Genomic DNA, 14,928 nt, shown 5'->3' with positions numbered 1-14,928 from the left:
GAGATTATCACCCTCTCTCCAGTCCTTGCATACCCTTATGACATGCATAGGCTTCGTTCCCTCAGTTCCCAGGTTATACATTCCCAGAGAACTCCACACATCACGTTGTAACAGTTTTTAGTTTACTTGTCAGTTTGATCTGTGGTAGGCATTGATTTTATGGTTTGATAGCCATTTGGATACACTGCTGTTCACACACATATATTTATTGTAGATACATATGAATTGCACCTGCCCCTGAGGAATTGTATTTCACGAAATGCGTTGAGCATATAGGAGGAAATCGTATGTTTTTCTACATCAATATGTATTGAACTGCTTGTTGGTACTACCTTTGTTAAAGATGTATCTACATCAATGCTATTCCAGTCCATTAACTTTTCACCTTATCAAGCCTGTTATGACTATATTTTGCCATGTATGTATTTATATAATTATTTGATGTACTTTTACAATCAGGAGGTGCTGGTGTTATCATCTGCTGATCAGATTATTTAATATATTATTGTTTTTATAATAAATTTTTCTGTTTTTGCATATCTACAATATGTGTTCATACATTAGATTTACACTTGGTCACACACCTCACTCAAAGTCCCAACCCCCCTTTCCCCGTTCTGATATCAAGAATGGAGGCACATATGTTTATGAGCCTCATATAAAGTCCCAAAAATGTACTTTAGGGATGGAGGCACATATGTCTATGAGCCTCATACAAAGTCCCATAAATTTCCCCTCCTTTTCTTACATGTATATAGCCTGTTGCCCTGTCACAGAGCTTATGCATCTTGACCCCATATCTGGCATGCTTACTGGGAAGAAACTGAAAGCAAGGCGGCCAGAAAATGTAATCAGTGACTCAACACAGCTTGTTGGGGCGTATATGGGCGTATTAAATTGGTAGAGTTTTGATTGCACTTATGAGATAGTGGAGTGCTTGCAGCAATTAACTTTAGTCTGGTTTCGTGTGGGATTTTTTATTTCTCTTTGTTGGGGCATATACAAGGCTGAAAACTTCTGGTGGTTTACGAGGGGGCTGAATTTTGTGGAGCCGATCATATCCAGGGTCGCCCCGAGGATGACAGAGTTCATTGTCACTGAAGTGCATGAACCGCAAGATTTGCTCGTATCTAGTCCTGGCCACGACAGCAGAGAACATGGGCATATGGTGAATTGGGTCAGTGGACCAATATGACCGCGACTCACTTTTTTTGGCAATGCCAATGAGGAGGGATTGGCCCAAAAAAGTTTTAAATTTAGAAACCGTGATGCGTTTCCATGGAAATTCTCTGGCAATTTGGATTTGCGCCGAAGACTTCATCGGCATATAAATTGCTTTGGTCCACAACAGATCTGTAAATATCTTCCATGAAAAACAGCTTATAAAGATCAAGGGAAGTAAAATTGGCTGTTTCCACCTGAATTTCGGGTTAGCCAGTGAATGAGAAAAGTACGGGCACTGCAGAAGTGGTTGACTCCCAATCAGGATTTGCAAACGCATCAGGAAGCAGACTATGTGCTCTATGGGCCTGTCTTTGAATTCTTGGTGGCTGCGGGACACTACTTGTGCTAGCCACCGCACCAGCTTGAACTGCATTTATGGGCTTTCCATGTCACCAAGTGTTACTGCAGTGCTGGTTTGTCTACGACCAGATGTACTAGGCTGCTGGTGCTTGCCAGTTCACCAGAAGGTTGAGCGGCACTAGTCCCAACACGCTGCATACGAGAACCTTGCGGTTGTTGCACCTCAGCAACAGAAGAACGGGGGTGGGGTATGCCTGACCTTAGCAGGGACCACTACTAAGCCGCTGCTGTCTACAGGTTCGAATAATGAGCCTGATTCTGACAGTGTGGCTTCCCTATCTCTCTGATCTGTCATGCTCAGCATCGTGTAGGCCTCTTCACTAGTGTACCTCTGTTTGGACATTTTGGCTAATAAATTTATAGGTACCTAGTGTGACTCACAGGTAAAAAAGCCCCTGGTTGTCAAGGACTGTTTGAACCGCTACCAAAAAATGTAACTGCTAGTGCTAGCAGAGAACAGGCCTGACTCTAGTAACGCTGCGGTTTAGTGTGTTGTGTATTGGAAGTGACAGTAATCTGCTGATTCTGGGTGAAGGGGCTAAACACAGGTGCTGGCAGGTGTCGGGGCTGATCCTGCTAATGCTGCGTTTTGGGAACACTAAACTATTGGGGACGCTAGTATAGTTCTGATCAGATCAAAGATATTGATCCTTTCAGACACTATACTAGTAATGGAGGTATTTAGTGTGTGTGTGTGTCACTAGCAATCAAAGGGTTAAAATGTATTACTAAATATGTGGCGGGCAATCTGACGCTGTCCTGAATTGACGCTAACTGATGTCACCTGTGACAATAATATAGTGAATAGAAAATGATCTGTACACTATAATAGTGGCACAGGGCTATAGAGGGGTTAACTGGTGGTGATCAGGGGGTTAGATCTTTATTGGGGGATATATGGTGGGGGGCCCTAAACCTATCTGGGCTGCCTCTAACTACCACTAACTACCACTAACTGCCTCTCAAACTAACTGAAGTCACAAGTGACACGAGAACAGTGATCAGTAAATTGTCTGTATACTGTAGTGTACACTGTGAAAGGGTTGCCGGGGGTTAACAAGGGGTAAAATCTTTATTGGGGGATATGTGGTGGGGACCCTAAACCTATTTGGGACTACTACTAACTGCCTCTCACACTATCTGAAGGCATAAGTGACACTAATTCAGTGATCAGTACATTTTATCTATATACTGTATTGTGTGCACTGTGACAGGGAGTGAAAGGGTTAATTAGGGGGTGATTAGGGGGTTAAAAATATGCCTAGGTGTACTGGTGTCAGTGTGCGGATTGTGTACTCACATATGATGTTATCTCCTCTGACGCTGGAACCAAAAAGGACTCCAGGAGAGGAGGTTACATCATATCCTTTGCCTGTGTTTACATTACACGGAAACAGGATGTAATGCCATTGGTCATAACCGATCAACAGGTCCAGGGCAAAAATCATTGGCCTGGACCTGATGACTGCTTGGTTGTGAACTGAATCAGAACATTGCGGGGATGGGGGGGGGGGGGCAACTGGTTAAAGGTGAACTTATCCTTTAATGGAAACTCTGCAAGATCTGTTAGTGCTTCATAAACATTTCCGCATCAGGCATCTTACTAGGTAGATGACCCTTCCGATGCTAGCTGTGAGTGTTAAGTGCTTCAGGCTGCTCTGAACTCTATTGATATTTTCTTAACCTTTTTAGGCCTGTTGGCATTGTTTTTTGTTGCCCAACTCTCAGATGAACTTCTTCTGGATGTCCCATGGTAATTAAGAAAGTTCCAGTACTGTACTGTTGCGTTTCTTGGGAGTACAGTAAAGGACACTGGTCCATCCCCTCTTCTTTTGATCTCCATATTGCTTCCTACAAAACCGAAAATGATGTGGGTGTTGTATAGAGAGATATTTTTATAGTGTCTAATCACCTGACAGTAGCTGCATATAACACATGCCTAAAGATCTATGCTCCATACTGCACTCAAGACAAAATTTTATTTTTCTTGAACTTGAGCAATGAAAGTAATTCAACTGTGGAGCAAGCTGTTAAATTATTTCACATGTATGTTTTTACATGCTTTAGGAGATGTCTAACTGCAGTTTTGGAGAGTTTCTAAAATTGAACAAACTCTGTGTCAACAAGGGCAGATATTAACCATTGAATTTGCTTTTCCAGGGATCCCAAAAAGAACTTTTGAATCTGACTCAGCAAGATTACATCAGCAGGATTGATGAGCTCAACCAGTCTTTAAAGGATGCTTGGGCCTCCGATCAGAAAGTCAAAGCGCTGAAAATAGTCATACAGGTTTCCTAAATTTTCTCTATTTAGTTTCTTTAGAGAGACCCAGTCACCATCTAATGCCTAAGAAAACCATCTTTAGAATAAATGCTATGGTGTTATTTTTTTTATTTGAAAAATCTTTGCCCCTGCTATGCTGAAAAGAGAACCAGTCTTTTTAATCACTGATGCATTTAAGACATGCAGCTGCTTTAGTCCTGTTGTCAGCCAAGATCCAGGGAAAATCTGCATTTATGTTTGCAGATTGTGTAAAGCTTGCCAAACACTAGTAGATTTCTCTTGCGTCCTCTGACGGCCGCCGCCCAAGCATATTAGCCTTCATTATTGGATAATGGCGCCCTCTGCAGGAGCAAGCTAGGCAGATTATTAGGTTAATACAAAAACTTGTATACCTAGACACACCTCTAGGGGGCCATCCCTCAGCCATTATTCTGAACCAGATTTCACTGTTCCTCAGTTTTATGCTGCCTAGCAATAGGAGCAGGCTAGCTCTTCCTGGCCGGGACCTAGCGTTTCAGTTTTCTTTGTTTTTTTCTCTCTCAAAATATGTGTTTTTCTTTGGAAAATAGGTTTTTATTTCCCTCACTATCACTAGTTAGTCAGGGACCATTTCCTGGAGGACTACAAGTGACTGCAGAGCTTGGCCTCGCACTGGGTAATATAGATCTTTATGGGGTCCCAGCCTGCCAACGAGCATCACAGGCTGGGCCCAGACCTTGCAACGACAGTGCCCCTTGGACTGGGGACGAGCCTGCGGAGCTGCATCTTCGCTGAGGGTGTCTCAACTCCAGAACGCCCGCATGCTGCTAGCATCCCTCCTTGGCTGACGGCACCCCCACTTAGGGTGGGAGGTCTCCCCGTATCAGAGCGGTGCCCGCTTTCCTGGACTGGTGACTACTGATACCCCCTTGTCCCTGGGGACTTTTGGGGGGTTTGTGATCCCTCTCTTAGGGAATGGCAGGGCTGGTGGTCTCTGTGGGATCCCCCTTCTGGCCGGCTTGGTGTTATTTCCCTCCCTCCCTGCCCCTGCGGAGGGCGCTGTGTGGGGTACCTGGGGGGTGCTCCATAGCTGTGAGGGGTCTCCCTGGGTCCCCTGTGGTGGCCTGACCGCATGTATGCTCTAATTTTTGCACCGTTTAGTGCGGCCACCATTTTAGGTGTGGGCAGGTGACTAGGCTCTGTGTATGGGCAACAGCCATTTTATGATACTGTCCTAATGCCGATCGGGCGCCATCTTGGATAAGGGCACATGCCCTATTAAGGGCCAGCGGCCATCTTGCCAGTGACTTTTTACATAGAGTTTAATTAGGCACCATTTTATTGTGGCTCGAGGGCTAGGCCTCTAAGGGGCGTGAGGTCACTAACTTTTTCTCTTCTATCTCCTCACAGGGCAGCGTGTGTGGCAAGTACTGACAGCCTGGTGGATTTTTACCTTTACCTAAGCCATTTTTCTGAAAAAACTATTTTTTCTTGTGGCTATTGTATTATCTGAAGGACCTCTTTCAGTTAGTGCGGGTACAGAAGTTCAGGATGGAATCCATCCGGTCGGTGGTGGCGTCGTTGAGACTTCCTGGCCTCCATCGACTTGAAGGATGCGTATCTACACATCCCTATCTACGAGGGTCATCAGAGATATCTCCGCTTCCCGGTGGCTGGGGAGCACTACCAGTTTGCGGCGTTGCCTTTCGGTCTCGCTTCGGCTCCCAGGGTTTTCACCAAGGTTTTGGCTCCGTCACTAGCTTTACTAGCTTTACTGCGTTTAAAGGGGTTTGCGGTCCTCGGTTGCCTGGACGTCCTCTTGTTAAGGTCGAGCTCGTGTGCAACTCTTACGAGCGATCTGGCCGTAACGGTTCAAACGGTCCAGGAGTTCGGGTGGCCTATCAATTTTCAGAAGTCGGCACTGACTCCTTCAGCTCGTCTTCAGTACCTGGGGATGGTCCTGGACTCTGCTCAGGCAATCGTTTTTCTTCCGAAGGACAAACTCTGGACCCTGCAGGACGAGATCAGGTCCCTCAGGGACAATGATCTCTCCTCTTTGCGGACCTGCATGCGGTCTCTGATGGTTTTGGCTTTCGAAGCCGTCACGTTTGCTCAATTTCACATCAGGACTCTGCAACTGGAGATCCTGGCCAGGTGGGACAGAACACCTCTGTCTTTGGACAGGAGGATTTCTCTGAGTCACCAAGTGTGGTCAGATCTCTTGTGGTGGCTCCGGTCGCCGTCCGGTGCTCACCATGGATGCCAGCCTCGGGCTGGGGAGGAGTTCTGGGCACGCTTTATGCCCAGGGGACGTGGTCGGCAGTGGAGGCTTCCTTGCCGATAAATGTCTTGGAGCTCCGAGCGATCAAGCTTTTGTCTGTTCGGTTGGTCATCTTAGCTTTGGGGTGTCCGGTCCGAGTACAGATGGACAAAGCCACGGCTGTGGCTTATATCAATCACCAAGGGGGGCACCAAGAGTGCCTGGGCGGCCAAGGAGGTGGCCGAGATCCTGTCATGGGCCGAATCGCAGATTCCGGCGATTTCAGTTGTTCACATTCTGGGTGTGAAAAACTGGCAGACGGACTATCTGAGTCGTCAGACCTTGGACCAGGGAGAATGGTCCCTGCATCCGGAGGTGTTTCGCCTCCTGTGTGCCCGGTGGGGGACTCCGGACATGGATCTGTTCGCAACCCGTCTCAACAAAAAGGTGGAAAGGTTCGTGGCCAGAACTCACGATCCTCTGACGGACACCATGAATGCGTTAGTGGTGCCTAGGCACCGGTATCAGCTGCTGTATGCCATCCCTCAGATTCAACTGTTCAGGTTCCTCCGCAGGTTAGCTTCGGAACGGATACCAGTCATTTCGGTGGCCCCGGACTGGCCGCGTCGGTCCTGGTACGTGGACACTGTTCATCGTCGAACCTCCCTTGCGGCTTCCGCTGCGAGACGATCTTCTGTCTCAAGGGCCGATCTTCCATCCTGCTTTACAGCCTCTGGCTTTAACAGCGTGGCTTTTGAAAGCCAGGTCTTGAGGGATAGGGGTCCTCCAAATGCGGTCATCCCTACCTTATTGAAGGCTCATAAAGCTACCTCTGGGAAGATTTATCATCGCACCTCTAAAGCGTATATTGCCTGGTGTGAGTCGCATGGGTTCCATCCTCGCTCCTTCTCGGTGGCGAAGGTTTTGGCCTTCCTGCAGGAAGGGGTGGGTCAGTTGTCGGCCATGGCCGTCTTTTTTTCATCGTCACTTGGCGTTGAATTCCTTGATTCACACTTTCATTCAAGGGGTGCGGCATCTGGCTCCCCCGAGGAAGGCTCCCTTGCCTCTTTGGGACCTGAATTTGGTGTTGTCTGTGTTACAGTGACCCCCCTTTGAGAACATCAGAGAGATTCCTCTGCCTGTGTTGTCCCAGAAAGTTGCTTTTCTGGTGGCTATCATGTCTGATCGCAGAGTGTCTGAATTGGCAGCTTTGTCCTTCCGTTCTCCTTATCTGGTGCTTCATAGCGATAAAGTGGTTCTGCGACCCAATCAGTCTTTTTTTTTCCCAAGGTGGTTTCTTCGTTCCACCTCAACGAGGAGATCGTGTTGCCTTTGCTTTGTACGCAGCCCAAGCAACCCAATGAACTTGCCTTGCATTCCTTGGATGTGGTCTGGGCGGTCAGGGTTTACCGGTCGGCCACGGAATTTGTTCGGCAGTCTGATTCCCTGTTTATTCTTCCTGAGGGACCTCGGAAGGGATCGTCCGCGGCAACCATTTCTAAGTGGATCAAACAGACGATTGTTTAGGCCTATTCCATCAAGGGTCAGGTTTCTCCTTTCCCAGTAAATGCCCATTCTACCTGAACCGTCAGCGCCTCCTGGGCTTTTCGCCATCAGGCTTCTGTGGCTCATGTGTGCAAGGCGGCTACCTGGTCGTCTGTGCACACTTTCACAAAATTCTACAAAATGTATGTTTTGGCATCCTCGGATGCTTCCTTTGGCCGCAAAGTTTTGAATGCCGCAGTTGTTTCAGGGGACATGATTTTTTCTGTCCTTTTCTTGCGGTGTTTTTTTGTTGTTCTGGTTTTTTGTTCCTTTTTGTGGGCTCCATTGTTTTAAGCCCGGTTGTTTGCGTTACCTTCTGAGTTGGTTGCGTTTTCCCACCCCTCACACCTGCACTGCTTTGGGATGTCCCAATAGTGAAGGCTAATATGGTTGGGCGGCGACTGTCAGAGGATGTAAGAGAAAATATAATTTTTGTAAGAACTTGCCGTAAAATTCTTTTCTCTGAGTCCTCTGACAGTCGCCGCCCCCACCCCTCTGTTTTTTTGAATGTGGGGGTTATTGCCTTCCGGTACTGCTTGCTACAATCTGAGGAACAGTGAGATCTGGTTCAGGATAATGGCTGAGGGATGGCCCCCTAGAGGTGTGTCTAGGTATAAAAGTTTTTGTATTAACCTAATAATCTGCCTAGCTTGCTTTTGCAGAGGGCGCCATTACCCAATAGTGAAGGCTAATATGCTTGGGCGGAGACCGTCAGAGGACTCAGAGAAAATAATTTTACGGTAAGTTCTTACAAAAATTCTATTTTTTGAACAAACGTTCAAAAATACGAACATTGATATGAAAATTCTCAGTACTTAGGTGACATGACAAATGTTGTTCCAAAGTACATCAAAAAAGCAATTCAATAATAAATTCAGCACTTAAAGTATACGTTTATGGATCGCAATAAGCGGCTTTGGGTGGAGCTGAAAAGCTAGAGGTCACACTGCCACTCCATTCGATAGTTGGTGGTGCCTGATGTGCGTGTTTCTCAAGCAGCTTTTCTATCAAATGTTTTTAATGTGGACTGATTTAGTGTGCATTATTCATGTTTGAAAGTTGCCAATAAATACTACACCATGAGCATATACTTGGGATGGTGGTTGAATTAATCATTGTGAAGGATATTACATGAAATTTAGGGTGCACTGGACCTTTGCATGTATCATTATTTGCATTTTTATTGATCACAGTTAAATATGTGGTGGATATTTTTGTCACTGAATTTATGGTAGAATAATTTTTAATATATTTTTAAGTGCTGCCTTTCATATTTTGTTTTACATGTTTAAGCGTGTCCTATATCTGCACGTATTGCCTGCAGCTTAACACTTTTATTAGTTCTGTTTATTGCGTTGACTTTTGATTCTTCTTTTTCACATAAAAAAAAGTATATGCTTTTAATATTCGATTTTGGAATGATTGATCTTTCCCAAATGAAAACCACATTCACTGTTAGAAACTTGTTTATAAAAAAAATTCCATCCTGCTTCTTTGAATTTGCTTTTCTCTTTCGTTCATCGATGGACACAGCGCTCCATAAATCATAACTACTGGGTTATATTGCCTCCTCCAGGAGTAGGACTAGGCAGAACAGTAAACATCTGGCTATGCCCATGGACCGTCTTCAGCTTGGTGTATAACTCCCCTCTCTGCTCTAGGTAATCAGTTTTAATCTGTCTAGTCAGGAGTAAGGGAACAAAATAGGGGGAAGGAAACAGGGAGACTGTAACCTAAAGAATGGTTGCAAAAGATGGGATGCTCACAACTGGAATATTCAAAAAATTTAATCTTTATTGAAAAACGGCACAATTAAGACAGAGGGTACACCTCCCGTTACTGGGATGGTGACGCTCAATGGAGGATCAGACACATGACTGTGAAACAGTTAAAACCACAAAAACAAATAAACACACGCTACAGGCCACACCACCTCGGTGAGGAACACGAATTATATGGCTGCACTACAGCGATTCTGCAGTATATGGTCTGTACAGATCATGTAATACTGCACAACCACGGATGTGCAACCGGCATGCCACCACAGTCAGATGCTTAGATGATAGGAGGTCCTATCATGAATGGCCCCCAATGAAGAACAAACTGCATACATTGAAAATAATGGTCGTATCAATACATGTCAAACACAGAAACTCGATGTATAATTGTATAGAGGATGTGTAACGCACTCTGAATACAGGTAAGTGCCAGTCCGGTGTGTGTGTGTACTGCAACTACCCACCAATGTGGCGCACAGTGCATCCCAAGTGGGGAAATTAGAACGCTCCAGACTATTCAATCACTTGTGTAACGGTATTCATCTAATAGTGTAGATGGTATCACATAAATGCCAGTTTTGACAATAAAATAACGACATCCAGTGCTCCTGATAACAGCAACAGTTGCTGGAAGGAACGGGTTAGGATGGGGGAAGGGAAAGGACTGGGAGCTTGGGTTGATGCTGTAATGGTTCCAGATCCTAGGGGGTCATGCATGACATAGGGCGGGTCGCTAGAATATCCCCACGGGTGGATAGTCAAGTCCACAACATTAGCCAGGGTCGGACAATGTAGAAGGGTGGTATGTGGTGGCCAATTACATTTATCATGAGGCAGCTTCAGGTGAATGTGCTTAGGGATGCGGGGAGAGACGCTGCATGTCCAAGGCAGCGGGGGCTCTCACCAGGTGTGTACCTAGCGGTATACAGTGTAGTAAGCCACGCTCATTCAGAGCAGATGGAATGAGGTCAAACAAAGGGCTTACCGCTATTGCAGGGTACAATATCTCTTAGATATCTGGTGATCACGGCCCGGTTCTCTATCCCCTTAGCTTTCTGAGGCTTCTTCTTCCAATGGTGTTACCTCCGGGTCTGTTGGATACTGGATAGGTCCCACCATGTCAGCTGCGTCCATGAGCGTCAACCTGAGTAGGTCAGCACCGTTGGCCCACTTCCGCCCTTCCTCATGCGAGCCAGCGTCAGCCCGTAGTCCTCCGTCATCCGACAAACATCAGGCAAACTCAAGTGTGTGGACAGTTCCCCGTGGTGGGTGGGCGGTAGCGCGTGACGTCAACGCGTGCGTTGGCGCACGCTTCGTCAGGACGTCATTGTGTGGGCGGGGGTTTCTTTTAAAGGGGTTTCTGAATGGTAATTGAATACTTCTTATACAAACAGGTGGATAATCCATACTGCACCTAACAGGGCGCCATCTAGTGTATGTTTTAAAGACGTTAAAGACTTCTTACATATTGATTGTCTATCGCTACAGAGAAAGACACATATTAGACATATGTATAGGGTAAACGCAATTTTTGAAGCCAGAGAGCATATAAAGGCAGTGATGCCATACATCAGCTGAAAAACTATGTATTGACCAAGGAGTTATATCCCGAATAGTTTTCAGGGAGGCAGTATGGATACAGAGGGGGAATCCAGAGGGGAAAGTGAAGAATTAAAATTTAGATAAATACCGGTCCACTGGAAAAGAAAGGCAGCATTAGTTACTTATATACTCCCAACACCAACAATGAAATAGAGAATATATATGAATGAATACTTATGGGTTGACCTACTACTAGTTCAGGTGTGACCTTAACATTTAGTCTGTATAAACAGAGGATATATGGCCCCCCATATCGCTTTCACATATTATAACCAAACATGGGTGATTATGAATTGATGATCTATGTTAGCTAGGGATGAAGGTCAGAAAATGCACTATGCCGCTATGTGCCACCCTCACCCTTTGAGCTCCAAGAGTCTCCAGTTATGGGACTCAACGAGGGAGTGGGTGGGGGGGGGGGAAGGAAAGAGGGAAATTCCCCAGAGTGGCACATAGGGGGCAAACCCAGATGTGGATGATTCTCAAGGTTGACATAGAACTCAATCTCAGGGGGCGTAGGAACACAAACATATGCGGTCTAAAAACCTCCCCACAACACTGTTTTGAATAAATTAATTAATTTCACCTACTTATATCTGTGAATCAGAATACGATAGGTAGTCACTAATATTTAACTTAAATATACTATACAATATCAAACCATAATTCAATTACTCAATCATGGGGAGAGTATTTTAAGGCTTGAAAAACACTTTTAGACTCATTTCGGTATTGAGGCCTTGAGGTGTCAAGGTATGTAAACGAAAGATCCAGGCTTTCTCCTCCATAAGTAGTACTCTATCATAGTCTCCCCTCCTAGCAGAGATATTTAGGGCCCAAAAGCCCCTAACCCTGAGTCCTCTAGAGTCTCCATCGTGCTTCTCAGCAAAGTGCAGCACGATTGGAGTTTCCTCTTTCAGGCGCACGCTCTTGAGATGTTCATTAATTCTTATTCGTAATTGCCTTTTTGTTTTACCCACATATAGTTTGTGGCAAGGGCACTCAATAAGATATAAAAGGCGTGTGGTTGCACGGTTGATAAATGAATCAATCGTGTAAATCACTTCACCCTGGGAATCAGTGTACGTCTGTGTTTTGTCTACATAGCTGCATATATTGCAATGGCCACACGGGAACATTCCTTTCAATGGTGGGAGGTCGGTCAGCCAGTTATGCTTAGGAGTTCTGGTGAATTCTGAACGCACCAGCTGATCATTCAGATTTGTAGCCAGCCTGGCCACCATAAGTGGTCTGGGGCCTACAATTTCTTTAAGTGGTTGATTTTTTAACAAGATGTGCCAATGTTGTTCCAATAACTTTTTGACATCATGCCAATGACATCCAAACTTAGTGATTAGTCTTGGTGTATTGGCATTCTCACCCTGAGGTACAGTCTTTTTTTGAGTTAACAAATCCGCTCTATTTTGTTGTCCAGCTTTTCTTTTTGCTCTCCAAAGGGTACGGTGGGAATAGCCACGTTCCCGGAACCTATCATATAAGTCCTTGGACTCTTTTATATAGTCTTGATAGGTAGAGCAATTACGTTTCAGCCTGATGAGTTGGCCCACTGGGATTCCATGTTTCAGGCTACTAGGGTGATGGCTGTCTGCTTTTAGGAGTGTGTTGGCGGCCGTGGCCTTTCTAAAGGTGGAGGTTTTTAACCTACCATACTTTAGTTCGATATTAAGATCCAGAAATGAAATGGACCTAGCATCTACGGTATAGGTGAGTGTGATGTTCCTACTGTTATTATTCAGTTCAGAAATGAATTCCTCCAGTTGGGGCAGTGTACCATTCCAGACTAGGAACACATCGTCTATGTACCTCAGCCAGGTCAAAGCGTGGCTGAGGTACATAGACGAGGCGTACACTGTTTCCTCCTCCCACATGCCGAGATGTAAACAAGCATAGGACGGCGTCCAGGGGGCTCCCATTGCGGTACCTCTAATCTGTTGGTAGTAATTTCCAGTGAACTGGAAAAAAATTATTCTGAAGCGTCAGTTCAAGTACTTCAATGAGGAACTCATTTTGTGCTCCCTTTAGGGGGAATTTTTTATCCAAAAAGTGGAACACTGATAAGATACCCCAGTCATGGGGTATGGAGGTATATAGTGACTCCACATCTATACCCACCAGCAGCACTTCATTCTGGAACTCCAAATCTTTGATCTTGTTCAGGACGTCCCCCGTATCTCTCACATACGATGGGAGGTCAAGAACAAGATCCTTGATTAAAGAGTTCAGATACTTCCCTATCCTCTCCATAGCCCACCACAGGCCGAAACTATCGGTCTCCCTGGTGGGTCCTCCTGGTTCTTGTTGATTTTCGGGATAATGTAAAAAGTAGGAACATTGTATTCAACCACCTGTAAGAACTGTCTTTCTCTAGCCAAAATTAATGACGCTTCAAAAGCGAAACCTATTTTCTCATTGACTCTGGAAATTAGGGACGGAAAGGGGTTTCCCTCAAGTTTCTTATAAGTACTCCTATCAGAGAGGAGGCGAAGAGCCTCCCTCTCATACCGGTCAGCTGAAAGTAGAACCACATTTCCTCCCTTGTCACTTTTTTGATTACAAGGTCATTAGCATTTTTCAGTTCCCTAAGAGCCCTCCTCTCACTACGTGAGAAATTGTCGGGGGATAGGGAGCTCCAGTTGATTAATTTAAGGTCTTCTTCGACCAGAGTAAGGAACAGATTCAGCCATTTGTTTGTGCGAAATTTGGGCATCGCAGTGGAGCGTATGTGCAAAGTACTTTTACGCAGAGTATCTGTTCCGTACGGGGGCTCCTCATCCTCCGACATATCCCCCGCTTCCTCCAAAAGGGACTCAAGAGCTTCAAGGGCTTCTTGATCTTCCTCAATTAATTGATCACCATCAAGTGGTTGTGCTTTATCACTGTGGAGGAGTCTATAATAGATTTTTCTTAAATAGAGGCAGAGGTCCTTATAGACCTCAAAGTGGTCCATACCGGCAGTCGGGGAAAAAGTAAGGCCCCGCTTCAGTAGCTCAATATGGGTTTTTTGTAGAGGGAAATTTGAGAGGTTGATCACCTTCTGGTCATCAAGCTGCTTTGCCATCTGGGTCGATTCTAGTGTAGTTAGTGGACACTCAGTACTTTCAGGGTTACCCTGGTCATTTATTACCGACGGTTTCTCGTCCTTGTCCGTTTTTCCTGAGTACTTGCGTGTATCCCTTCTTTTTCTCTTTAGTTTCCGACGCCTTTGCTTTTTTTGGGGTTTTTTTTCAGAATACCCCTTGGAGTTTCTCAAGCCTTAAAATACTCTCTCCATGATCGAGTAATTGAACACGGATCATGGTTTGATACTGTATAGTACATTTAAGTTAAATATTAGTGACTACCTATCGTATTCTGATTCACAGATATGATTAGGTGAAATTAATTAATTTATTCAAAACAGTGTTGTGGGGAGGTTTTTAGACCGCATATGTTTGTGTTCCTTCGCCCCCTGAGATTGAGTTATATGTCAACCTTGAGAATCATCCACATCTGGGTTTGCCCTCTATGTGCCACTCCGGGTAATTTCCCTCTTTCCTTCCTCCCCTCCCCCCCCACCCCCTCCCTCGTTGAGTCCCATAACTGGAGACTCTTGGAGCTCAAAGGGTGAGGGTGGCACATAGCGGCATAGTGCATTTTGGAGCTTCATCCCTAGCTAACATAGATCATCAATTCATAATCACCCATTGTTTGATTATAATATGTGAAAGCGATATGGGGGGGCCATATATCCTCTGTTTATACAGACTAAATGTTAAGGTCACACCTGGACTAGTAGTAGGTCAACCCATAAGTATTCATTCATATATATTCTCTATTTCATTGTTGGTGTTGGGAGTATATAAGTAACTAATGCTGCCTTTCTTTTCCAGTGGACCG

General features: G+C 45.3%; 1 protein-coding gene across 3 annotated transcripts in view; it reads left to right on the top strand.

Moving 5' to 3' along the window:
- The window catches only part of VPS35L (VPS35 endosomal protein sorting factor like), a 1,473,617-nt gene that overhangs the window by 277,833 nt on the left and 1,180,856 nt on the right, over positions 1-14,928 (top strand). For 2 of the 3 annotated variants that reach the window (XM_082262327.1, XM_082262326.1), the window contains exon 7: positions 3,745-3,873. The exons of the other annotated variant lie outside the window; for it this stretch is intronic. In XM_082262327.1, coding sequence (XP_082118453.1) covers positions 3,745-3,873 — 129 coding nt within the window. The remainder of the gene's footprint in view (positions 1-3,744; positions 3,874-14,928) is intronic. 3 annotated transcript variants of the gene reach the window in all.

This window comes from Pelophylax lessonae (genome assembly GCF_965119305.1).
Source record: "Pelophylax lessonae genome assembly, chromosome: 6".
NCBI lineage: Eukaryota > Metazoa > Chordata > Amphibia > Anura > Ranidae > Pelophylax > Pelophylax lessonae.
This window is presented reverse-complemented; position numbering and strand designations above follow the sequence as displayed.